Source organism: Lathyrus oleraceus, chromosome 7, assembly GCF_024323335.1.
Source record: "Lathyrus oleraceus cultivar Zhongwan6 chromosome 7, CAAS_Psat_ZW6_1.0, whole genome shotgun sequence".
In the NCBI taxonomy this organism is placed as follows: Eukaryota; Viridiplantae; Streptophyta; class Magnoliopsida; order Fabales; family Fabaceae; genus Lathyrus; species Lathyrus oleraceus.
Window position 1 is genome coordinate 128,370,484 of NC_066585.1, and position 27,161 is coordinate 128,397,644.

General features: G+C 34.2%; 2 protein-coding genes across 3 annotated transcripts; one reads left to right on the forward strand and one right to left on the reverse strand.

Moving 5' to 3' along the window:
* Window positions 1-4,487: 4,487 nt before the first annotated feature.
* Window positions 4,488-8,404, reverse strand: LOC127107828 (uncharacterized). Of its 2 annotated transcripts, none has more exons than XM_051045158.1 (6): window positions 8,062-8,404; window positions 7,680-7,886; window positions 6,432-6,612; window positions 5,531-5,679; window positions 5,019-5,192; window positions 4,488-4,819 (listed from the first exon to the last, which is right to left on the reverse strand). In XM_051045158.1, exons 1-6 carry the CDS (start codon window positions 8,239-8,241, stop codon window positions 4,697-4,699), a joined length of 1,014 nt encoding a protein of 337 aa, XP_050901115.1. In that variant the 5' UTR covers window positions 8,242-8,404; the 3' UTR covers window positions 4,488-4,696. The 2 variants fall into 2 exon arrangements, with proteins under 2 accessions (XP_050901115.1, XP_050901114.1); XM_051045157.1 differs by having other exon boundaries at window positions 5,019-5,246; window positions 8,062-8,402.
* Window positions 8,405-16,757: 8,353 nt separating this feature from the next.
* On the forward strand, window positions 16,758-22,558 carry LOC127108495 (uncharacterized). Its single transcript, XM_051045967.1, has 12 exons — window positions 16,758-17,013; window positions 17,186-17,324; window positions 17,425-17,520; window positions 17,965-18,041; window positions 18,218-18,297; window positions 18,817-18,877; window positions 19,497-19,564; window positions 19,647-19,728; window positions 20,755-20,835; window positions 20,913-20,990; window positions 21,642-21,761; window positions 22,193-22,558. Exons 1-12 carry the CDS (start codon window positions 16,846-16,848, stop codon window positions 22,367-22,369), a joined length of 1,227 nt encoding a protein of 408 aa, XP_050901924.1. The 5' UTR covers window positions 16,758-16,845; the 3' UTR covers window positions 22,370-22,558.
* The last annotated feature ends 4,603 nt before the right edge of the window (window positions 22,559-27,161 follow it).

A 27,161-nucleotide genomic window follows, 5' to 3' on the forward strand; every position in this document is an offset into this window, starting at 1 on the left:
TAATATTTACTAAAGGGGACATTAGAGGGCGCTTTTGTTGAAAAAGCGCCCTCTAAAGGGGGCCTAAGAGGGCGCTTCTGAAAGCGCTCTCTAAAGCTTTCCAAAAGCGCCTTCTAAACTGAAAATGTACATGGACTTAGAGAGCGCTTTTTTAAAAGCGCCCTCTAAGGGTAACCTTAGAGGGCGCTTTCATTAAAGCGCCCTCTATTGGTGTCCATCCATTTCCTCATTATTTTTTATTTGGTTTCACTTTAGAGGGCGCTTTGTTACAAAAGCGCCCTCTAAAGGGGGCCTAAGAGGGCGCTTCTAAAAGTGCTCTCTAAGGCTTTCCATAAGCGCCTTCTAAACTGGAAATGTACATGGACATAGAGAGCACTTTTTTAAAAGCGCCCTCTAAGGTTACCTTCAGAGGGCGCTTTCAATAAAGCGTCCTCTATTGGTGTCCCTCCATTTCCTCATTATTTTTTCGCTTCACTTTAGAGTGCGCTTTGTTACAAAAGCGCCCTCTAAAGTGCGCTGTCTATTCCAGTAGTATGCTCCTTATTTTTTCTCTTCACTTTAGAGTGCGCTTTTGTAATAAAGCGCCCTCTAAGGGGCGCTGTCTATTCCAGTTTTTGGCGTAGTGTGATATTTTTAGAATGAAAACTTCTCTTAAATTATTTTCTTTTTATATAAGCTTCACATATATTTCCTTTGTCAAAATTGATTTTTGAAAATCCTCTAACGTGTACGGATCTTCCCAACTTCAATCTAAAACATCTTCTTCGGTCAAACTTTCAACCACCATCTCCATCTTCTTCGACTCAAAAAACAACACCAATGACGACCTTTCAAGCAAGCAAACATCTTTTGAAATGGAATATCCTCCGACATTTATGATAACCCCGTCCTCACATATCCTCACTACTAAGCAGTTTTAATAAAAAATGGAGGTCACTTACACTAACTTCTATAAATCCAGTGGACATATTTTTCACAATGTATGTGTTCATTCAGTTCTCCTAAGAGCCGATAGCTTTGATAAAATTACTGATAAAGATCTTCTAGTAGTTCATTTATTATCTACTAGAACAAAAATAGTTGAAGATACAAATATTACTTTAACACCAAATATTTGAAAAAATATTATATATTAAGTGATGTAACATAAAATCTGAAAGAAAGTCTTTCAAGAAAATCATAAAAAAAGAATTAGTTTGTATTTTCTTAATACACCTTATATGTTTCTTAGCTACCATGCAAAAATACATATTTGTCATCAGATTTTGGAGATGCATCTTCGGATGCATCTAAAGCTCAGTTAATATTAAAATATTCCAGAGATGCATCTTCGGAATATTTTGGAGGTTAAATCACGTAAGAACCTTCTCCTTCCTCATTTCTCATTTTGCTCAAAATCATATTCAACTCTCTCAAAAAAATTCTCTTCACCAACTCAAAAATCATTCAACGGAGCTCAAGGAAACTTCAATCAATATCAGAAACATCATCAACCCTGAAGAAAGGTTGAAATTTATAAGTTTTTTTAGTTTTTGATATGTTTTTGAGTTTTTGTGTAAATGAGTAAAAATTATTGATTAAGATTAGAAATGAGTAGAAATTGCATGTATGATAGTTTGGGCATAGTGTATTACACGTTTGTTGGATGAAAAGAATGATCAAAGCATTTTTTGGGATTACATGGGTACATTGGCACCATTGACGCAATTGTTGAGTTGCGAAAAATTCTGGAGATTAATCTCTGAAATTTTCAACGTTTTAGTTTTCTAGATTCCAGAGACGCATCTCTAGAATTTTCTCAGTATTTTTTTTTATTTTCTTGTTTGTGGTGTTGTTTACCTACATTAATTGTCGGCTTTACTTTAACTTACATGCATAATGATTAATAAACACGATAGACTGAGGCACAAGAGGGTTGCATAACACGCATCAATGCGGCGGAGAAGAGTTTATAGGTTTAAGACACTCTCGGTCCCTCTGGACATGTAGAGTCATATACTTCTGGGGATAGTGTTTCTCCTCATGCTACTTCATCTTCTTCTTCCCGTAGAAGACAAGATTCACCTATTGACGCATCACTCGCTCCATCCTCTCACAGATATTGTGTTTCCCCTATTCAGACACCTGAGGTACCTGGTTCACTAGTGTCACCTTTTACTGTAGATGCTTTTGAGTCTATGTCACCTACTTCTACAAATATTTTTGATCTAGTGCCACATTCGAAGGGTGAGGCTGCTGCAGATGCTGAGTCAGAGGCATTTGGAGTAGGCCTTGTAGATTTGTCACTACTGCCTTTGTATCTAGACTATACTGCCAGACATATCTTAGACAGGGAGGTAGTATTAGTTGGTGCCAATGAGACACGTCCATTTGACGAGATAGTGTTATACTCTGGATAGTTAGCCTGCGGATTGCGTCTCATTGCTTTTCATTTGCTCGAGTGCGTCATATAGAAGTTCGGCTACACTCAGACCATTCATAAACACCCTGTTATCTCTGCTCCTCCTACTTCAAAGAATATATCAGATAGTTTTTCAGGGTGCCACATTCGTACATGGTGCATGTTTCTCCAGGAGATCCACTGAGGCTAACTCATTAGGAGATACTAGAGGAGGAGCAGGAACAGTTAGATCATACTGATGATGTCTTACCTAGATGTCGTTGCATAGTGGAAATTACGCATGAAATAATTGATAAAGGTATATTCTCTGATGGATTTGGTGTGAGACAGGTCCTAGATTCCTTTATGACGGAGACACAGTGGACATTTGTGTACCAGAGACAGCGTTGGAGGTCAAAGTCAATTGTAGGTCAAAGTCATTGTTTTTGTAATTTTGTCAGAATCCTTATAATATTGGTCTTGTGTAAATGGAATGGACACTCTTTGATGAAAACAACCCTTTGATTTAATGATATGTGTCTTATCTTCAAATATAATATTTCCCCTCCAAAATTTATTTGAATTCCTCTTGAATCATGATCTTTAAATGAATTATGTACCTTGAATGAAAACGTGAATAATGAAGCTTTGGATCAAATGAACAATCAAACAAATATTCATGTAATAATCCATGGTCAACAGATGATCAACCTTAAAGTTGACTTCTCTTTGACCAAAACCAAACTTGATGAGTGATTCCAAATAACAACAACATGATGCAATCCATGGTGATTAAGGACCACATTCCTTGAATTAAGGTTTCATAATCAACCACAAGATCAAGGTGCAAACCACATAAACAAAGATTTCAAACCAAGAAATAATGCTCTACAATCAAATCCAAACCAAATGGTTCGCAATTGTCATGAATCAAAAACTAGGGTTTAATGCCTTGATTCATAAGATATACTTTCTAAATCGACTGCACCACCAAAGTCCCTAGGGCTTGATTCTTGTGCAAACCCTAGCTTTTTGTCAGTTATAAATAACTTAACTTGAATCCATGATGCTTGTTGATACAGTGGATGATATAAATGTATCTAGTATGAATGAATGCAGATGAATCACAAACCAAAAGTCAATTAATATGTGAAAATGGGAGGACAAATTTGGGGGTATGACACAAAAAGATAGTATTTAACCACAATAAAACTTGGTATTTATTCGCTCAAACTAACGTTTTCTACCATCGATATCCCCAAATATTGCATAGGATTAAGTTTGATACATATATATGTGGTGCTTTTTGATTTCTTTGTTATTGTGTAGAAATTTCCACACTTAAACAAGATTGAAACACAAAGCAAAGAAGAAGAGTTCATGCATGTTCTCCCGGTGAGCATTTAGTGAGGCCAAGGCGAGAGTTCGCCCAACAAGCCAATAGAGAGACTCAGGCGTGGAGAAACAGAAGCAAAACATCACCATTTTCGTCATACAAACCTCAAGCGAGTCATCTCTCCCAACGAAGTCAGGCAAGACAAGTCAGAAACTTTCCATAAGCAAAATGTCTCATTTAACAAATATCATTTCAATTCTTATTTAAAATTTGGATGTATATAAATAATACTACCTCTATTTTTTATTATAAGTTGTTTTAAAAAAATATTGTATACCACGATATAAATCGTTTTATAATATTGATGAATCATTAATGTTATTTTTTATATTATATTCTTAAATATTTCCTTAAATATTTATTATTCTTTCTCTTTTCAATTATATTAATTTATTTTTCCAATACCATTAATGAATAATAATTTTGTAAAATCCTTTATAATTTTACTTTTTTAAATCACAACTATTATACTTTTAAATCCGTGTAAAAAATCAAACGAATTATAATAAAAAACGGAGGGAGTAGTTTTTTTAAAGATGCATGCTGGTGAACATGCGGCAGATCTGATGTCATCCTTTAACAATGTTGTAAAATTTAATTTTAGCCAACATAATTTAAAATTCATTAATAGATTGAACAAATGTAATTTTAGCCAACATGTATGGGCTAATCCGTGTCCAAAAAATGTATATAAAATATTAACATAACATCTCCGCAAGAAATTCATCGGCCATGTTCTTTCAAAAGAACAACATGGTCAAAAGATGTGTATACATTAGAAAAGAATATGAACTCCATTACAGAAAGTTTGACTCAACTTTGATAACAATGCTACATTTGATGGTGCACCAAAAAAATTGCACCCGTGTATGAATTAACAAAAACCAATTTACAAGAAAGATAAAGTTCAGACAAAAGTACTATATTAAGTTGTCTAGAAAATCTGAAGACTGGATAGTTCTACAAAGTTCCCTCAAATTGGCCAATACATGACGTGGCCCCAAACTCTTGGCACCAATGAAATTCAAAAGCTGCTCTAAATCCTACAGTCAGAAAACAAAAGCGAAATGAGCAGTGAAGTCAAGACTAATCAGAATGAAGATTTACACAGTAGCATAATCCCACTCGCTAAGAGTGGAAAACTGAAGACAATCCTCATATCTAAGATAACACAAAAGTAGTCAATTTACCTAGCAGGGCCCAAATTCAAGAGCATTTTTCAAAGGGTTGGGATATATATACCTTGCTTAGTAAGAATACAGCATAAGTTGCTCTTGTTGTGTCTTGCCCTTCTAAAAATAGGGGGAATTCTACATGTTTGGCATTTGTGGAAGATTTTGCACTTGTTGAAGCTTCAGAAGAGGTTAGCTCTATTGAGGGTGCATTGTCAATAATATATGAATGAGAGGCACCCAGCTGTACAGGATAACGTAGAGGAACTTGCAAGTATGAGGCTATAAGTGAAACAGCCTGGAAAAAATATCAGTCTAGTAAAAGCATATTTCAACAATTATTAGGTCCACGGTCCCACATGATGAGTTATATAAAAACTACCACGGTTGAGAATACAAAAGTTCAATATTTGAAAAGAAAACAAAAGGACAATCGATCAAGCTTTTTGTACAGAAGACACGCTGCAATATGTATACGACAACGTGAATTTTGGCATGGATTATGAAAAGCCCAAGATATAAATTAAAGCATGAACGTATCAGATCTGAGGCAAAAAAGACCATGGAGGTATTAAAACTTACATGTGCAACATATCCTAAGGCTGTAGCAGATTTCTGAATTTCCTTTTTATCTGTGAAAAAACCCATCTTTCTAAATGATACCATACTTAAATGCAGACCCTGAATCGTCAAGGTTCCTTGATTAACTGGTTTAAGTTCAGGAGGATTTCCTGGGCAATGATATAAAGACAACTTTTAACAATGATTCTGCAAAGGTATCATTAAGAAAGACAGTAAATAGTATCCTAAAACTTTCATAATTTAAATTAGCATTGGGAAAAAATATATTTTAAAATTTATTGAATCTATGGTCTTTAGAGTTCTAGTGCATTCATCACATACCATGGAACATTTTTAAAGTACGAAGAAAAGTAACAAGAAATAACAGCAGTACTAACTCATTGGTTGAATGTTCAAAGCATCCGCACTATTGTCATCAGTATTTCAATATGAAGCTTACAAATCAAATATGATATGAGATGTAAAAAGAGAATAAAAAAATGAGAATACCATTGTGATAGAGTCACAAAGGATTCACTCTGTTAATATATCTTCATTAAAAGCAGCAATAATATGGTCTACAGGTTATTACTTATAATACTGTGATAAGACCACTACCTTTTATTCTATAAAAAGCTAGAGAAAAAATGTATGAGATAAACATCTACATGTAGCAAAAACTATGAAGAAGCACCAATTGTAAAGAACAAGTCGTGAGGTGCATAAGGTAGATGAGACACAGAATCAACAGCCCAATTTAAGGAAAATAGAAAACCAAGGGAGAGTGGGTGAACCATCTTCACACTTCAAGTTTCATACTTTACTTAAATTGCAAGTTTCTTCTTTTGTATGAGTTTAGTCATGTGTTTCCTTGGGGGTACAATCATCACAGAAAAAAGATTACCACTGAACTAACTATTACCTGCTGAGCTACCTAAAGGATATGGTTCAAGCTCTTGCTCTTGTGCTGGTCCAACTACCAATTTTACAGGGTACAGCATTAAAATTTGAGATGTCATGTATTGTTGCCTCATCCTTAGCATCTTTTGCAAGTTTCTCAGACGAACATAGCCATTTTCTTCGGAGAGTAATCTACTTGATTCCTGTAATAACAGCATCATCAGCTTTCAAACTACAATAAAAGGAGTAACATATGACACTACAATTTCCCCCTGTATACGAATTATGAGTGGACAAATAAATAACTTATTTGTGTGTGTGTCTAAATAAATTTGTTGGGTGCTATTTCTTAAGGCTTCAATCTATATAATAATATAGTAAATAAGTGAATGTATTGGTTACAAAGTAGAATACACCAAAGACCATAATAGTTACATCCAAGCTATAAATATATGCAACATCTATTTGGTTTTCTCGTGATAATTTCATGGTTTCATCCTTATGAAAAGGAAGGAAGACAAGAAGACACAGATGGTAGTTTTAGTACTTTAAGTGTCTTTTCCAGTAATTTTCTAAGAAAGCAATTGCATGACAAAACATACAAGAAAGATATAAGCAAGATTTCCTAAGAAAGTAATTTTCCATCAATGTAGAGAAGTCTGAGGTAGTTTCTTTTAACATAAGGACCATTAAGAAACACCTAAACATGTCAAATACCCCTTCATAATGTCAACCAACTAAACAAGTGAAATAGAAATGATCATATAACCATCCAGATTTGTGTTAGCTAACTTGTTCCTTGTGTCTTCAACATTAAAACTTTCTTACGAATGTCAAATGATACACAATTTGAAAAGCTGAATACATTGTGAGAAAACTAAATTTTAGACACCAGAAATAGAAAATTGCAAACTATAAACAAATATTCTCAGAACCTGTTTACAGTTACAGCCCTTCAGAAATTCTTATACACTCTTCCATATATCTTACACATAATGTCAACCATAATGGTGTGAGAAATGGCCAAGATTCAACCATGCCCTCCCAATAAGTTGTTGACATTCATAGCTACCTTTTATTTATTTCAGGAAGTCCCTTCATAATTCTTAGGCAAAATACCCTTTTTGATCCCTTAACTATACCCTTGGGTTTGGGTTGGTCCCTTAATTATTTTTCGTGTCAGATTGATCCCTTAACTCTTAAAACGCGTCATGTTGGTCCTTTTTGTAAACAAAAAATAATATTTATAAATAATGTAACATAAATTGACCTGAAGGTTTCTTCTAGTAACAGAGAGAGTACCACCCGCCACCAAAAGTGACTGCAAGGCACCACTAAGCTGCTCCTCTTGCTTACCAGCATCCTCCTTAGCCAGCCTAGAACGTATAGACATATTATCCATCATTAATTTCTTTGATTCCAATTTTTGACGCATTTCTTCAAGTTCATTCAATCGACCCAATGATTCACCATTAACCTGCTCACAAAATCATTACTAACACAGCAACACGCAATTGCTTTTTATGAACAAATACAATCAAATATAGAATGTAATTTCATTTCCACAAACAAGTTCACGGACGGAATTGGAAAATTTGGTAATTTCTCGATACCTAAACCTAATTCTGAATTAGCAAGCAGTAAAACCCTACCTGGATGAGGGACTCGAGTTTGTGCTGAAGGTTTCGCTTCTTCTCCTTAGCTTCGTTGAGTGCAGAAGAAAGACTCGATAACCTAGCAAGATCCTGCTCAAAATCCTCCCACGGAATCACTCTAACATCTTCTGGATCAGTCGCAGTTGTCAGCAATGTGAGATTTAGATTTTGTTCCATGAGGGGTCGACCTCATCATCGTCCTCGAGTGGTGGTAGTTGTTCACGGTGCGAAGCTCATCGATTGGTTCTTGTTGTTGTTGTTTTGGGGATTTTCTTGTGACAATGGCTGTGGGATTTCTCGGGGAAAGAAAAGGGAAAATTGTTTTTAATTCATTAAATATAATAAGATTTGAAGTTAAAAATTAAAACACATAAACTCCATTTCAATGAATTTTACATTTTTAGTTAATAAATTATATTATTTAAATAATTAGTATCAATCAACAAAAAAGAAAAAATAATATCTAATTAAAATTAATCACATGTTACTTTATTTTATGGTTTGAGACGTTGATATTGTAATTAAATGAAGAACTTACACAATAATGTTTTTAAAAATTTGTTGCAAAGAAAAGAAATCTATCTTATGTTCCGGAAAATGTCAAAATATTGAGTAACGAATATTATGAGACTTTCAAGTGAAAACTCTTCTTACTTCCGCAAGTTTTTGTACCATTGACACTCTTCGTTCGTTTCTTATTCACCACACTGACGTCGTTGACTTTCGATACAAGTAAGTTGGTTTCTTTCTCGAATCAAAGGCTCATGATAATATTTGTTTGGGTAATTTTTCACTAGGGAGCATTGAAAATTGTGAGACTTTTCTTTTAGAGCAATACCTTTGTGAGAGACACACCACATATTCACCCAAAACCTTAAGGTGATAGGTGATGGGTTATCTCAATTATAAATGCTCAAGTCTCCACAATTTCAATCAATGTGGAACTATTACCCACACTACTCACACTTGATACATTCTCAATAATTTCGTCTTTCTCTTCCTTTTATTCTTCTTCTTCCTTCTTTTTCTTTTTCTTATTGAAATCAAACATAAAACAAGCGATGATCACTGACATCGGTTTACAAATCTTATGGGTTTGATAGATTTATTGAGTTACCTTCTATAATAACTAAATTTATACTTCTGATTTATCTTTTGATGTTTAGGGTTCAGTTTATGCATTTTGAATCTTGCATTTTATAGTTTGATTATGTGGTTGTTTCATCTCTTTTTGGTTTGGAAGTTTTTTCGACTTTTGTGGTTGTTGCAATCTAACAGGATGTGATTGTCAACTTTGGTTTCTTCGAATCACCCAATCAATAATATGTCTATTGCTACTGCTTCTGTTACATTTTGAGAATACGGTCTTTTTCTTTCAAATTTAATGTGCTATCTAGCTTTGGACATTAGCATAGAGGACAATATAAATGTTTTCTTGGGGTTTCCCTATGTTCGATATTGATCTTTCAAACACTATATTTCTGGAAGGGTGCTCAAAGTGTACTTGACTTTTTTGTTTTATTCATTTTAATAATTATTACAGCCGAGGAAAGAATTTAACATCGAAGTTGACTCAACATTTGCAGCAATGTTAGGGATTTCGACTACTTTTTGTTTGTAATATTGACCTTTTTTCCCATACTGCACCATTTTTGAAATTTTATTTCCAAACTACCCTAGTTTAAAAAAATTCCAAAATGCCCTACTTCTAGAACACGGTCGTCCAATGAATGGACGAGTCCATGAAGATAGATTTCCGAGTGTAGGAACTCAGTCAATGGATGACCGAGTGATTGAAGTATATTTTTTATTTTTATTTTTTTAATTTAAATGCATTTTTGTTATTAATATTAAATACTTTTATAATAATTATATTATTTAAATAGTATAAGTTATAGTTTTTTTTATAAAAATTCTAAATTAAATTGTATTTTTATAATATGTTTATAATTATATTAATTAAGCATCTAACTAATCTTAAGAAATAATATACGTACATGAAAAAAGTACATTTTATTTGTTATAGTGACCGCCTATTCCACATCTTGCGCCTATTTTTTTTGCGTTTTTCCTTGCCCGATTCTTCAGCTCTATGTCTTGGGGGAGATGGAGATAAGTCGAAAGACAAATTTTGATGTTGATGTGTTGTATTGTGAACCATATCCATACTATCAGAATCTTGAATGGAAAACTCAGGGATATCCAATAGTTGTTCATCCGTGAGGTCAAAGTCGAGTAGTGAATGTGTTGTCTGTGTGAAGGTGTTGGATTGTGTATGTTGAATTGGAGAATAATGGACATCATCAGGGTTGAATGTAAAAGTGGGTTGAGAGAATGTAGTGTTAAATGTTTGGGGTTGAGATTGGGGATTTGAGTTATCAAAGATTGGTTGAGGAATTGAAGTATATTGTATGGGTGGGCGTAGGCTGATAAAGTTTAGTTCAATGACTAAATTTGACAATGCACAATATGTAATCAAGTGTAAGAATTCATAATGCAGATTTTCTTTGCGTAAGGGGAACTCAAAGTGGATGATTGGTAAGCTTGGTGGGCCTCACACATGCACAACCACTTCTATGTTACAAGATCATATAAAACTCAATTCAGAAATGATTAGTAAAAGCATAATTGAGCTTGTTAATCGCGATGCTTCTCTTAAGGTGAAGGTGAGCATCACTCATATTGCATAAAAATACAGGTACATAATATTGTACAAAAAGGCATGGATTGCAAAGTGTAAGGCAATATATGGAAATTGGGAGACATCTTACAACGATCTGCCGCAGTGGATGCTGGTAATGAAAACATATCTTCCTGGTACTATTATAGAATTTCAAACCTTACCCGTGATTTCATACGATGGATCCCAATTGGGTGACAAGAAGATCTTCCATCGTCTCTTTTGGGCATTTCGACCATGTATACGTGGTTTCGCCTATTGTAAACCTATTGTGCAAGTTGACGGAACATGGTTGTATGACAAGTATAAAGGGACTTTGTTAATGGATGTGGCCCAGGATGGGAACGAGAACATTTTCCCAATAGCTTTTGTATTAGTTAAAGGTGAGACAAAGCTTGGAGTTTCTTTCTTAGGAATTTGAGAGTACACGTAACTCCACAAACAAATTTGTGTTTTATATCAGATAGACATGAATCGATAAATAGTGCATGTAACAATCCTGAAAATGGATGGCAATATCCTCCATGTTCACACGTCTATTGCATTAGACACATTGCACAGAACTTCATGCGTGAGATTAAAGACAAGGAACTACGTAAAAAAGTTGTTAACATGGGTTATGCGTTGACAAATGCGACATTTAACTACTATCGCGAGGAAATCCAAAGAACAAACAATGATGCTTTATCATGGATAGACAACATCCCTCATGAGAAGTGGGCAATGGCATATGACGGAGGGCAACACTAGGGTCACATGACAACTAATTGGCAGAAGCAATGAACTCGGTACTCAAAGAAACCCGAAACCTTACAATCATTGCACTGGTCCAGTCTACGTACTATTGATTAGGACAACTCTTTGGTAAAAGAGGTCATCAGTGGACAAAAACGTTGGCCTTTGGCCAGGTTTTCACTGATAATTGCAACAAGGGGATGATTGAAAAAGTTAGTAAAGCTAACACCCATAACGTCATGCAATTTGATCGCGAGAAATTCTATTTCATGGTCAACCAACTGGTAATTTCATCATTGATCTTAGGAAACAACATTGTGATTTTGGGACATTTAAGGCATTTCACTTACCTTGCTCCCATGTAATCGCAACATGTTAGAGTATACATCAGGACCACTCTATTCACATACCAGACGTGTTCAAAAATCTTGACATCTTCAAGGTCTACAAGGAGAGTTTCCTTGGGCTTCCCCATGAGGATAACTGGCTACGATATGAAGGATTTACTCTTTGCCACAATGAATTTATGAGAAGGAGGAAGAAAGGGCACCCAATCAACACCCAAATTAGAACCTAAATGGACAATGTTGAAAAGGAAAAGAGAAGGTGTGAGATTTATCGCGAAATAGGACACATGCGTAGGAAATGTCCAGATGTGACAGGACCCTCTAAATGATTATGTTATTTTTTTATTATCAACTTTTAAGCACGTATTATGTTATCTTTACTTATGTATTTCTAATGTCTTTTGGAAACAAACATTATGGAATATATTTAATATTAAAGACTTTCGATTACAAAGTACAATCACAACAACTTAAATTCATAGAGCTTATTAACTAACTAATCAACAAAAACAACCAACACAAATGGACCTTTTAACTCCTCTATTAAGTTCATCACTATGTACTGAAAACATACACTGAACATCTAAATAATTTTCTATACGATCCAAGTAATACATGTACGTACCCTCAGGGCTTGCATCAGTCAACATTATGTATGGACAATGATATTATACTTTTCTCACATTCATACGACGCCCACCCAATTGTCAAAAATGAGTGTTGATGGTTGCAATCAGTATTCTGAAATTCCATTGCGGATCTAGGCAGACACTGTTTTTTTTGTCTTACTCATAAAACACAAGACCTCAAACAAACATTCTTACAAAAACATTTTGCTATGTGACCTGAATTATATTTTTGTAATTCAAGCTACTTATAGAAAATTAAGATATGAATACTCGGTCATTCATTGGCTGAGACTCTACTAACAGTGGCATCCCTCGACCAATGAATGTCATAGGTGATAAAATTATTATTTAAATGTAAATGGTAAATAGTTATTAATTGAAACTTTTAAAATAAATAAATTTAGAAAAATATACTTCAACCACCCGACCATCCATTGGCCGAGTTCCTACACTCAAAAATCTCTCTTCATGGACTCGTTCATTCATCGGGCGAGTGTGTTCTAGAAGTAGGGCCTAATGGGATTTTTTTGTTCAAACTAGGGTAGTTTGCGAATAAATTTTCAAAAAATGGAACATAATGATAAAAATATATGTAATATTTATATATGTTTCCGCAAGTTCATGAGGAAAAGTCTATTGATGGGATAACATGATAAAATTTATATATGTTTCCGCAAGTTTCATGAGAAAAAGTCTGTAATATTTAATATGTTTCCGCAAGTTCAAAAATGGGACAGCATGGTAAAAAAGTATGTAATATTTATATAAAAGATTCAATGATGAATAAGTTATTGATGGGGATAACTCTTACGATGATGATAGGCCCGATAGTTTTGATGAGCAAAATATTACACAAAAAAGGGAAAAGAGAAAAGGTTTTGATCTTGTTGCCACACTTGAATATGTCGAGAAAAACTTTGTCATCATTGATCTAAGGTTCCTTGATAACCCCATTGTAAGACATTTTTAATTCTCTTTTTATATGTATATTTATATCATCATTTCTAATGCTTTTGCACCAAAAGGATATATAAGATTGATTATTTGAATAAGATGATAATATTTTTATTTATCTGGTTTTCAGAACTTTGCCTCTGATAGCTTTTTAGAGTTTATTGAGTATTCTTGTGAATAAGTCTTGGGATGAAATTGCAGGTTAAATATGGTTCAAGACTCTATAATTCTCTTGAATTTTATATTTTTGTTTATGTAAGTAATATAGAAGGTTTTTGCATTATGACAAAATTTAATGGTATTTACTTATTTATGTTATTTGGTGATGCAAGTTTCTACATGAACCTGAAACTTATCTTGCAACAATGAAAAAAAATTAGATATGTAATTGACAATCAAATAGGACCAAAACACAACTCACTTGAAACTGTTTTTTTATTGTTTGCAGTAAATGTGAGAAGATTATAAAAATTGCTAATAAGACCAGTGGGAAGGAGAAGACTATATAGATTGGGAGATGATCGGTTCGTCGCAGGTTAATGCTAATTTATTTATGTTGAATGCTTTCGAATAAGATGGAAATAAACTGTATTTAATGGATGAAATTTCATTAGGTATTATTAGTGTTGTCAAATAGTCAGATATAGTATAGCAGAATTTGAATAATTTGATGTTGTCTTGTGATACATTATTAGAAGATTAAAATGTGATTTGTTTGATCTTTATCCTATGGTTCGTTTTCGCAGAGACCATGTTTATTTCATGATTTTAGTCAAGCTTTAATTGTGCTTATAGAAATATATATTTGTGTGTCGTTTGTTATTCATGTAATTGACCTCACCAAGTGAGAATACACTTTAGTTGTCTAACCAGACAATTCTGAATGTAGTATGGATGAACATCCTGGCATGAACTATATAAGACAAGTTGTTGGATTTATGGTATAAACTATACTTTAGTTGTACTTTTGATTATCTCAATTAACATTGTTATCCCATATTTATGCTCTTGCTTATTTGAATAATTCAGGTAATACATCACAAGAGTAAGAAATCTTTGAAAGAAACTAGACAGAATCTTTGTCTGGTATGTAGTCATTATATCATATAACCTGTTACAATATCAGTGTATCACACATCTATGCTGAATAACTTTCCCATGTCAAATAATTTTAAAGTTTGTCGTATGAGGAAGATGTTTGAGAAATTGAACTATTTTTTTTCTTCTTTATAACACGGTTATAGTGAAAAATCTTTGGAAGCTGTGTGGGGGAAGTTTGATGATATAAAACTTGCATGTTAATATTGATATTTAGATAGACATTTATTACATTTATTTGTTAACTTAAGGAAGTTTCATTTCTAGTTCCTCTTGTGTCTAACTTAAGAATAATGGAGACACTATAGTATTGAGATTTGGGGAAGGGGTGGTATCTTTGGTCCACGGCATATATGCTAATTTAATTTTGAATGCTTTAAATTAACCCATGATTAATGATCTTTAATTGATTTAGATGCAAAGTTGAGTTTGATTCATTTCATTACATTCTTAAAATAAAAAATTTATACTAATTTTTTATTTGGAAGAAGATTATATTAACAGAAAAATCAAATAGTTGCATACATATATTATATATAACTAATTAACTTAATTATTCTTAATTTAAAAATTAAATATCAGTTGAAGTGAAAGATCATTGCTATACAATGTGAAAGTAAAAAGAAAAGGCAACAAAAAAGCATATGCTATACTGTCAAAATAAAAAGAAAAAACAATAAAAAAGTATGGTGATATGAAATATACTTTAATAATCTGACATATTGAGACTTTGAGTACATAAATAAGTGACCACTAGATGGAATTTCAGCAACTTTTCTGCCAAAAAAATTCAATAACCTGCACATTTGTTCTCATACATCCCGTCAACCCACCGCTAATTCAAATTTAAATTTTTCTAAAATTAAAATATACTAATATTTAATAATATAATTGTTTTAATCGAAATAATTAATAAGTACTCAAACACTTTAAGAATTTATCTCTCCAAAAATTTAATTAATGTTATACCTCAAGAATAAAATAATGTTAATTATTTACTCCTGCCTTTAAATTCATAACCTAAAAGTATAGTAGTACATATCAATTGTACTCATTTGAATTTTTTTAAATGGATATTATTTAATTTCTATATAATATCATACTCATTTCAATTATTTAAATAATCAATTTAATTTTTCAAATATTCATATCATTTAAAAAAGAATAATAAAACAAGTCTCACTAAACACCACATTATATCATATGAGGATATCAATATGATACATTTAACTATTTATATTTTTTAATTCAATTTTTATCTAAACTACATGTTTTTCTATGAAACGTCTACAAATTAAGAATACTCTCATGCATTCAATTAACCAAAAATCTTGGACGATATGTTTTTGAAAAAGTGAAAGAACTAGAGAATTCAACCAATAATAGTGTTTTAAGTAATATATAGAAAACTAAAATAAATAAAAATTACAAACTCTTTTATTTTTTTAAAATAACCATGTTTTTCTAAAATAATTATATATTTTTTAAAATATTAAATTAATCATATTTTAAATAAAAAAATTCGATGACAGGAGGAGTAATCAAACCTAATGACGCATTCATATAACTTTTGTATATAGGTGGCAACATGCATGCATGACCCATGTTTATAGGATAAGTCATTGCATGTGGCTCATACATGACTACTATGTACGTTAAGGTTTTCTTTATATAATACTGTACATTTCATCCTTGTCATTTTCTCTTATCTTCTAAGTCTCTCCTTCAATTTTTCTTCAATAAAAGAGAAATGATAACGCGAGTAAGAATGACATCACACATGTAAATAATGTTAGAAGAAATTTATATATTAAAGAAAGTTAGAATTTTCATTTATTCTCTCGCATGGAATAAAAGGAACTCTACGAACAAATATGATAGTAAGTGATCCTTAAATGATAAAGATTAAATATTAGACTCTCAGATACTATTATACTTGATCCTTAACTAATTTGTAGAGTTTTGAATCGAATCAAACTCTTCTAATAATACTTTCCGACTTTTTGAGCATTTGATCCGGTCAACAGAACTATTAAACTAACTATTATACACTATAAAATTTAAAAATTGGAGAGTCTATAAAATTATTGAAATTTTTTTTTTAATATTTTTTTTTACAAATAGTACCGAGTGTCTTTTAGTATTATGTGTTTTTTTAAAGGTAGTAAAGGAAGTATTGGCCTTGACTTGTCCAACAATCCTCTCAATTTTTTTAATATTTAATAATTTTAATTATTGGAATGATGTCAATAGTCCTACACATATAAAGCCCAAAATCTGAACATCAATCGATTTCTATTTCCCCAATTGGATCCACCGACGAAAAAGCCACCGGAAAATGGCAGGGGTTTCGCTCCAGTGCGGCGATTGCGGCGCTCTATTGAAATCGGTCGAAGAAGCTCAAGAACACGCTGAGCTCACTTCACACTCCAATTTCTCCGAATCCACCGAACCCGTTCTAAATCTCGTCTGCACCACTTGCTCCAAACCCTGCCGATCCAAAACCGTCTGTCTCACTCTCCTCCATTTCTTAATCCAAACCCTAAACCTTCCCATCATTCATATTTTCTTTTTCAAATCGAATCACATGCAATAAACCTTTATGCTGTTTTAGGGTTTATTTTGATTGAAAAATCTGATTCTGGTTAACTGAATTCCTTTTTTGTTTGATAATGTAGGAGAGTGATTTACACACCAAGAGAACCGGACACACTGGGTTTGTTGATAAGACTGCCGAAGCTGCAAAACCAATAAGTTTAGAGGTTCCTAAGGGGGGCTCAGAATCACAAGAGGGTGGAACCAGTGATCAAAATGAAGGTGATGTTTTTTTTGTTTAATAAGCTAAGAGACGATTCTGGTTCAGTTTGTGTATCTAATTCATTCATTATTCATTTGTTTGTAATATTGTAAAATACAGAAATGGTTGTTCCTGAAGTTGATAAAACTCTGCTTGAGGAACTTGAATCAATGGGCTTTTCAACAGCTCGTGCAACAAGGGCACTTCATTTCTCTGGTAATTTAGACACACTTTTATGGTAGCACTAGCAGTATTCTTTATGAATTTGAATTGCTGATCATTATTGTGCTCCAGAGCATTCATGAAATTATATACTACATGAAATTTGAGATTGATATTTCTTTATCATTGTTATTGATCATAATTATGCCATGGAGCATCAGTTTCTGTGCCGTTTGAAGGAAGTTTAAGAAGAATAGTGTTGGATTATATTGCTTGTGGTTGGGTTTGCCACGATAAGCAAAATTTAATACTATTAGATGCAATGCAAATCATGATTTTCATGTTCATATGTTAAAGTCTCTGGATCTAGGATACATGTATTAATCAGTTATTAGTTTTCAAATTACAACGTATTTCAATGCATTATTTATGTTATATCTGGGCATTGATAGTTATGTTAACTCTAGAATATTGAACTTAGGCTTCTCTCTTTTACAGGTAATGCTAGCCTCGAGGCTGCTGTAACTTGGATAGAAAACCATGAGAATACTCCTGACATAGACGAGATGCCCTTGGTACAGTGTTTTTGTTTATTCATACAGCTTATTGTTATCGCACATGCATTATTTCATAAGTTATATATATTTTGATTTTGCAAACATCTGTCAAAATATTAAGACTAGTTCATGTTATGAATAATACACTCTAATTAAATTGCAATCTCTACCTTCTGACCTGATGGTTCACTCAGGTATCTGCTGTCAGTAAAACTAAGGCTACTAAACCCTCTCTTACCCCAGAAGAAACGAATGCCATACTAAAGGAATTAAGGTATGAAACTGAATGCAAAATAAGTTTCACATTGTGGGCCAAGTTATGTAGCTGTTTCATATTTTAGAATTTAATTTTAACCATGCATTGGTTGAAGTAATGTATTGTGGCTAATCCCTTATAAAATCTTAAAAGAAGCAATTATTGTTGATGCATTCTGGTAATTATTTCTAAAGTAGCTTAAGGCAACACAGTTAGCACTTGATATTGATGTATACATATCACACCCTGGTTCATGGAAGGTCTTTATTATGCGCCCTTAATATTCAACATGATTAGTGATTGTTGAATCGATGACCATATCTTTTGCCGTGGCTATAATTGATTTCTTTATCTTTAATGTTTTTATGTTTAATTTTTGAAACCTCAGTCATTCACTGTGCATTTGTGCTGTATTCTCCTAAAATAACAGATGCCTGCATATCTTGTGTCTAGATCTAAAGTATATATGTATTTTTAAAGCCAATTTATTGTTACTAGTCTGTGTAGTCATTTAATTTTTTGAGCTATAATCTTAAGGGAGAAGGCTCGCAAGAAGAAAGAAGAAGAAGAGAAGAGAACAGAGAGAGAAAGAGAAAAGGTATTTTGCCAACTCAACCCTGTTTCCCGCTCATCTCATTGAGTTTCACTACTGATGTAGCTGAGTATCTTACGATTTATATTTATGATATTGGGGGTGTGCATGTGCATAGACTGTTAGGGATTGTTGATCTTAAGACTCTATGATCAGCCAGTTAAGAGCTTGATCCCTGTGGCTTTCTTCTTCTAGATAAAAAAAGGTGACTTTTGGCACTGTAGATTGAGGCGGGGAATTGTCTGTATGACAAGCCCAAATGACTCTTTGTTTGAAAAGATTTGTTGAAGGTATAAAACATCTGCGAGAGCTCTCCAAATAGCTTTTAGGAAAGTTGGTCCTGGACACAGCTTGATTCAGTATTGCTTAGCCAGCTATAAAGTTTCAAATGGAAGCAATAAATTGGCGCCAAAATGAGTCTAACATCTTTTTGCATACTGATCTTTATGCACCTGCACGGAGAAATCTCCCACGTCACGATTCTCATGAATAAGACTGCGACTGCCGTAGCTTGTCAAAAACATGCAAATTTCATAGTATCATCGTATGAATTTCAAGCTGCTATATACATGTTTTGTTCTCAATATTTGAGAAGTAGTTCACTTATTTTCGTTTTTTCATGCAGGAGAGAATTCGAATTGGCAAGGAGTTGCTTGAAGCAAAGAGGATTGAAGAAGATAACGAGAGAAAACGGTCTGACTCACCTAGTTGTCTCACATTCTATGTTTTAATTTGAATGAACCCAGCCACAAGAGAATTCTGCTTACTTTTGCAGGTTGTTAGCTTTGAGAAAAGCAGAGAAAGAGGAAGAGAGAAGGGCTAGAGAAAAAATCAGGCAAAAGTTGGAAGAAGACAAGGTATTTTTTAATTTTTTTGTTCTTTTTCCAAGCCTGATCATATCTGAGTTTGTAAATCATCTTTCTCAATACACCAGAAGTAGAATTTCAAGATGACCATTAAGTCATGCAATAAGAATAGGATTAAATATAGTGCAATCTTGTCATCTGTCTGTTATTGGATACTGTTGGACTTTCCGCCTTAATTGCAGTCCGCCCCTAGTCGCCTTAATTGCGGCACTTTGGCTTGCCTCATTGCAGCCCCTTGCACCTTCATTGTGTTAGCTTTGAAGGGGTGAATTTAGTCCCACATTACTAAGAGATATGGCCTGTGTTGTGTTTATAAGGGGGGGCAATCCTCACCTTACAAGCCGGTTTTGTAGGGATGAGTTAGGCCCAACCCAAATTCTGAGATTATCAGAGCCTATCCAAGATCTATAGTTGGGCTTCCCGCATCGTTCACGCTTTGTGCTCATTGAGGCCCAAGCGTGAGGGTGTGTGTTGGACTTTCCGCCTTAATTGCGGTCCGCCCCTAGTCGCCTTAATTGCGGCACTTTGGCTTGCCTAATTGCAGCCCCTAACACCTTCACTGTGTTAGTTTTGAAGGGGTGAATTTAGTCCCACATTGCTAAGAGATATGATATGTGTTGTGTTTATAAGTGGGGGACAATCCTCACCTTACAAGTCGGTTTTGTAGGGATGAGTTAGGCCCAACCCAAATTCTGAAAGATACCAATAGGCAATAACACTTTTTGCGATTTGATTCTTATTGTTTTCCCTAAGGTAAACTACCTCGACAATATTATTGGATATGAATAGGCAATTTCTAATTCATTATGAAAACAAATGTCAAAGAAAAGCAGTATTGGGGCCTCCTCCTACTATAGTATTACTATTGATGGCTGAGGAGCTTTTTAGAGTACTTTGGTCCAATATTTTGGAATACTTGAACATGTTGAGCAATTTCTTTACCACGATGGCATAACAATTTGAATATCTGTTATTGGGGGATCAGCATTAGGTAACTTTATTTCTCAATTATGACAGGCAGAAAGAAGGCGAAAACTTGGATTGCCCCCAGAGGAGCCTTCAACAGCCAAACCTTCAACTGTTGTAGAGGAGAAAAAGGTATTATCTTGTCCAGAAATGATGACATTTTTTATGCCATACCTATTTATTCGAAACTTTCAAATTTCTGCGTGCAGAGTTTCCTGCCAATTAGGCCTGCCACAAAAACTGAGCAAATGAGAGAGTGCTTGCGTTCTCTCAAGCAGAACCACAAGGTACATTTACATTGTCACTTGCTAAGAATTCTGTTATTCATCTACTTAGTTGACAGTGTTAGGCAAGTGACTGCTGGATACAAGTTGTATTAATATCAACTCAAATTCTAATGGTGGATATTGTAAGAGGTACCATACTATCATAGAAGTTTAATATCCCTCTATTCTAAAATTCTAACAATTGCAGCGGCAGGTCGAACCAATTGTTAGGAACCGAAGTGCGCGATTCTAATATCCCTCTCGTCCAAGGGTTTCTCACAGTTACAAATATTCAAAGATGCTCTCGAATCACGTGTTCTCCTATTTATACACGTTCTGTATCAATTGCAACTAATTAACTAATTTCAATAACAACTCTTAACTATAATTTTTCTTTATTTATAATCCTAACAGACATCCATATCAGCCCTCCATTTTAAGGACCAGTGTGGTGGCAAAGAATGTGTGATATTTAAGGCATGATTTGATGTCACATAAGTGTTTAATGGACCAATATAAGATCAATTTTTTTTTTAACTTGCATATATCTTTGAAGGAAATTGATTTCTTGCTGCATAATGATACTTATGAAATAATGTTATTGAAACGGCACTTTCTGCTTAAATATTGTTACACCTGCGTATTTACGTGTTTGCTTTATTCTTGGAGCAGGATGATGATGCCAGAGTGAAGAGAGCATTCCAAACTCTTCTAACTTATGTGGGGAATGTTGCCAGAAATCCTGATGAAGAAAAATTCAGGAAGATTCGCCTTAGTAATGCAGCTTTTCAGGTAAGAAAACCTGTAAAGATGGTGTGTTGTACTTTGGTATTTTCAGGGGATTCAGTGTAGCTACTGATACACGGGGAAGAAAAAAAAGAAGCTTACCCAACCAGAAAAAAGATAAAAAAAGATAAAATCAATACTCTTGAAATTTGAGATGGGGATTATAACAGAGTTTGGAACATTTGAGTCATCAAAAGTTGTTGGGCGTAGGTAGAATTTTGCATCCACCACATAGAGACCCTAAAGTTAAACCCACCGGGTTTATTAGTTTCAGGAGTTTTTAGTTGACATAGATCGACTTTTTCTCACTGTAATGCTCAACTGTGTATAATAGTAGGCCAGGGTAAGATGTTAGTTTATGTCTAAGAATGCTTACATGCATCTAATAACTTAAATAAGGTGTGTTAATAAGGCCGTGCCTATGTTGTGTTTAACAGGAAAGAGTTGGTGCTTTGAAAGGAGGCATTGAATTCCTTGAAATTTGCGGGTTTGAGAAAATCGATGGCGGTGAAGTTTTGTTTTTGCCTAGGGACAAGGTTGAGATTCCAGTTCTGAATTCAGCTGGATCTGAATTAGACTCTGCAATAAAGAATCCCTTTTTTGGAGTTCTTTAGTTGATACAGTTGTAAGAAAGGTTTGACAATAATAATTTGGTGTTTTAAGGTCAAGTCCTACTATTTGTTCATGAAACTGTTATTTACTTTTCATAGCTTGAAGGGATCAGATATATTTGTCCTTGTGTCATAACATTTTGCGGTTAAAGCTGTTTTAAGCTTGGGATTCATGAAGAAGTTTAAGCAAAATCTTGAGAGGAAATCTTTCAGAATATATAGATTGAACATGGAGAAAGAAATCTGACTTTGTGGTTGCTTTTATTTCCCATTCATCAGCCACCAAATTGTCAGTGTCCTGTTTATCTGTACCAGATTATTACTGCCCCTTTTTATTGTGTTTTCGTGACATAATTAGCATTTTGGTTTTAGGTTTGATTTATAATTAATAAGTTAATAAAATTTTAATTGCACAAGCCTAATGTATTGTACAATTTCACACTCTTGGGAACCTAAACAAAATAATAAAATAGAGAAAAAAGATAATGTATTGTATCCTTCACCTTTTGAGTGTTAATTTCGAACACACCGAGTCTTTACATATAAAGAATGTAAAATCAATATGGAATCCCATTTATTTATGGACATTTATAATCATCCCATTTGTAACACTCTTCTTTTCGATGTCCATTAAGAATATATTAAGAATATGTCTAATTAAATCTTCACTAGAATTTATAATAAATGAAAAAGAGTACATCATTCTTTACGTGGGAACTGCCCTGTTTGGCTGACAATTCTTCAGAGGTTATTTAATCGGTTGTAGTCAGAAGCTTTAACACAAATGTTTATAAGAATTGTTGTGTAAGAGTTTTCTAGAATCTGCCAGTAACTTGTAAAACACTTGTATTTCTTCAGAGTCAGAGTGTGTTGATTCCAAATTCTGATGATGTCACACGTCAATGCTTCAGAGTCATAATATGTTAGCAAAAGCTACACACTAGATAAAAATCATTAGTATACAAAATTGTTCTCTAAGAAAAATGCATTGTTATCATCAAAATTAAAAGCAAGATGTAGAACAAATCTTGTTCTTTCAAAAAGGTGGAAAGAAATGATGGAAGTGAGAAAATTAAGGCTGTTGTATTTAAATGGTTTGATTTTCCCTTAGGCCGAGTAGAAAATAAAGTCAGATATATTACTGTTGGGATATAACATCAGCGATCCTCATTTGGATCATGCAAATAAAACGACGACACATATCACTTGAAGGCAATTTCATCGGTACTTAGCATTCAATACAATGCTTGCCCCCAAAATCCAATTGCCATGTCTTTCTAAGTTGCGACTTGAATATTGTGGAATGCCACACCCATGAAAAGAAGATCATTCCCTTCGTGACTCGAGAGACTCGCCCTTCCAGATTTTTCGACTTGAGAGACTTGTTCTTCCATGTCCCGTGTTTGGGAGCTTTCCCTTCATGGCCTCGCACTTGAGAGACTTTCCCTTCAGGACTCGTGCTTTAGGAACTTGCCCTTCCAGGTCTCGTGCTTGAGAGACTCTACCTTCCAGGCCTCAACTTGATGAACTATCCCTTCCAAGTCTCAACTTGAGAGACTTTTACTTCTAGGTCTCGTGCTTGAGAGACTTGCCTTTTCAGGCTTCGTGCTTGAAGAGCTTGTGCCTTTTAGGCATTACGTTGGAAAGACCCTGAATCAACACGACCTACATGAGTCACACATCCCTTCCAAGTCCAATGCTTGAGGGACTATGAACTGTTATGCCTTACTTTAATCACATCACCCTTCCATTCCTCATACTGTAGGGATAATGAACTAGAATACCTTTCGCATGGGTCTCAAAGAGGCTGACCCATAACTACTCAACTCGTAGATATCATGAAAGGGACTTGGGTGTGATAGGGAGAGATCAAATGGGCGATCTCGCCCGACCCTATAGCTATTGTTCATGGGTCACAGGAAAACGTGTCTAGCCATATATATGTCCCAACCATACAACTTAGGATTCATTCACTTTTTATATACCAGAACTCAAAAGGACTCTCTTAAAGGTGTAAAAAACACAAGAAATGGGGGTTTGAATTGAGTTTTAGAAGCAAAATCTTTTTCCAAAACAAGAACACCACTAACAAGTTAATAATAGAAGAGATAAAAATACAAGTATTTTTATCCTGGTTCGCTTGAAACTCAAAGCTAATCCAGTCCACCCGCCAAGATGATTTTGCCTTATACACAAGGACTTAATCCACTATAATCAACAAATTATAACAAACACAAATAATAACCTTCTTTGTCTTCTCAAGGATCCAACTAAACCTTAGTCTTCTTAAGGACTCACAAAGAACAACCTTCTTTGTCTTCTCAAGGATAACCTCCGTAAGGAATCAAACAAATAGTTTGAATAATATTTTGTATGTTACAAGATGCTTTTACACAAGCAGATTTTACACAAATGAATAACAAACACTTAAAGAAAAACTGTATACATAAGAATGCTAGCTTTTCACAAAGAAAATAACTTGTCAAAATAGTTGTGTAACCAATGTTTTTCTTCAAGTCTCCAAGGCATACTTATATAGCATAAGCATAGGACCGTTGGAGGGAAAATTGGGAAAACTCATTTGAGCGGTTGTCCACTGTTGGATGAGAAAAGAATGATACTACGTACTGTCCCTTTGCCCACAAAATCAGTGACATGTGTGATGTATAATATCTTCCTTGCCCATGAAATAAGGTAGTGGAAAGGTTGTTTATTTTGTACCATGTACTATTTGATCACATTCCCATTTTGATCTTATATTCAATTTCATTGGTTTCTGATGAAAGTTGATGAAGCATGAAATGAAGAAACAAAGATCTGGATTCAGAAACTTCAAAATCTTTGGTCAGAACCTTGACAACGTCAGTAGTCTGTCTTGAGATCTTCAGTATCTTCAAAATCCTCAGTCAGAACCTTGATAACTTCAATCGTCTGGCTTGAGGTCTTCAGAATCTCCAGCTACATAACACAACTTTAGAAGCTTTCCATTCTTCAGAAGTTTGGTGATCAGAGTCACGTCCAGAGGCCCGAACTGAGAGAACATTGCAGCAGCAACATGGTGTCTCCTAAGAAGCTTCTGATGACTGAAACAACTTAGAAGCGGAAAGAACAATGCAGCAACAATATTGACGTCTTTCAGAACTTCTAATAGCTAGCGCAGAAGTGGATTTAGAACACATAGTTCAGAAATTGATGATGTTGCACATCATATATTCAGAATCAAAATTGGTTGTTAAAGCTACACAGTAACAAACCATTAGGGTACCAAAATTGTTCTCACACAAATACAATATTGTTATCATAAAAACTCAAGGTATAGATGCAAAACCAAATCTTGTTCTAACAATCTCCCCCTTTTTGATGATGATAAAACATGTATTTTGATGAACAGTTTTGTACAGGGTAATCACAGAAGAATACATCTTACAGAAGCACACAATTCCCCCGAGATGTATAATCCTATAAAGATAAAATCATAATGAAAGAAGACTTTCCTGATTAACTTTTTTGAAACACCAGAGTGAATATTCTATCAGAATCTGGTTTATCTTCAGAAGTTAATTGATGTTGTCCGAAGCACTGGTTGATAATCATCATCATTCTGATAGGCTTAACTTCAGAAGCTTTATTGAGTTCTTTTAGAAGAAACTTTAGAGCTGGTTATATTCTTTAAAAGAGCAGGTTTTCTTATTGGAACCTTGACTTTTCAAGTCTGATTTTTAAAAAGAACATATTCTGAACCATTCTGATTCTTGAGAAATAACCTTGCAAAAGACTTAACAAACTCTTTTTCGGAGTAGTTGTTAGTAGAAAACATTAATCAATGTTTGGGTTATTAATTCAGGAAATTAGATATCAAAATAAATGCTAATTCTTCCCCTTTAGAACGTTATGTTTTCTCCCCCTTTGTCATCAATCAAAAAGACATAAGACAAAAAATAATGAAGAGAAACAAATATTTTGCATTGAAATTTTTCCAAAAGGCAGTGCAAGGTACAACTGAAGAGAAGCAAAAGAAAATTTTCAAGAAACTAAAAAGAAAACTAAGGGTTCTGAGGAGGAGGGGGAGGCAGAGGATGAAGGAGAAGAGCGACCCAAAATGCAGCGGAATTTAAAACTTCTCCTTTAGTGATCCTTACGAATGAGCATGATCAGTGATAAAATTGTTACCTCTTGTGGCGATTGTAACCTTTGATGCAGATCTACGGAGCGATCACGAACGTTGAATGATGACAACGCCTCTACTCAGTCCACACGAACGGATTCCTTCAATCTCAGTGCTAGCTGTTATGAGAGAGAGAGAGAGAGAGAGAGAGAGAGAGAGAGAGAGAGAGAGAGAGAGAGAGAGAGAGAGAGAGAGAGAGAGAGAGAGAGAGAGAGAGAGAGAGAGAGAGAGAGAGAGAGAGAGAGAGAGAGAGAAACGAAATTGCAACTGCACAAATGCTTCTACACAAGGGTTCTATTTATAGAACCACTTGTGTGGGCTGCAAGCTAAAAAACCCACTCAAGTGTATGTGGCCCATATCTTATAATATGCCAAAATCACTTAAGTGTGTGATACCTTACCATATTTCGTATTCTACTTAAGTACACCGTACCTTACGATGTTCTACAATTCACTTAAGTGCACCGTACATTACGGTATTCCTTACTTACTCTATCTCTCATCAATCCGTCCTTTTGTGTGTGACCCTGTAGGTTTTTGCAGCATTGACAATTATATTAAATCACGTATTTAACATAATAAACAGTAAGCGGTATCTAGCAACACATCACTGCTACCCAAGACACAAAA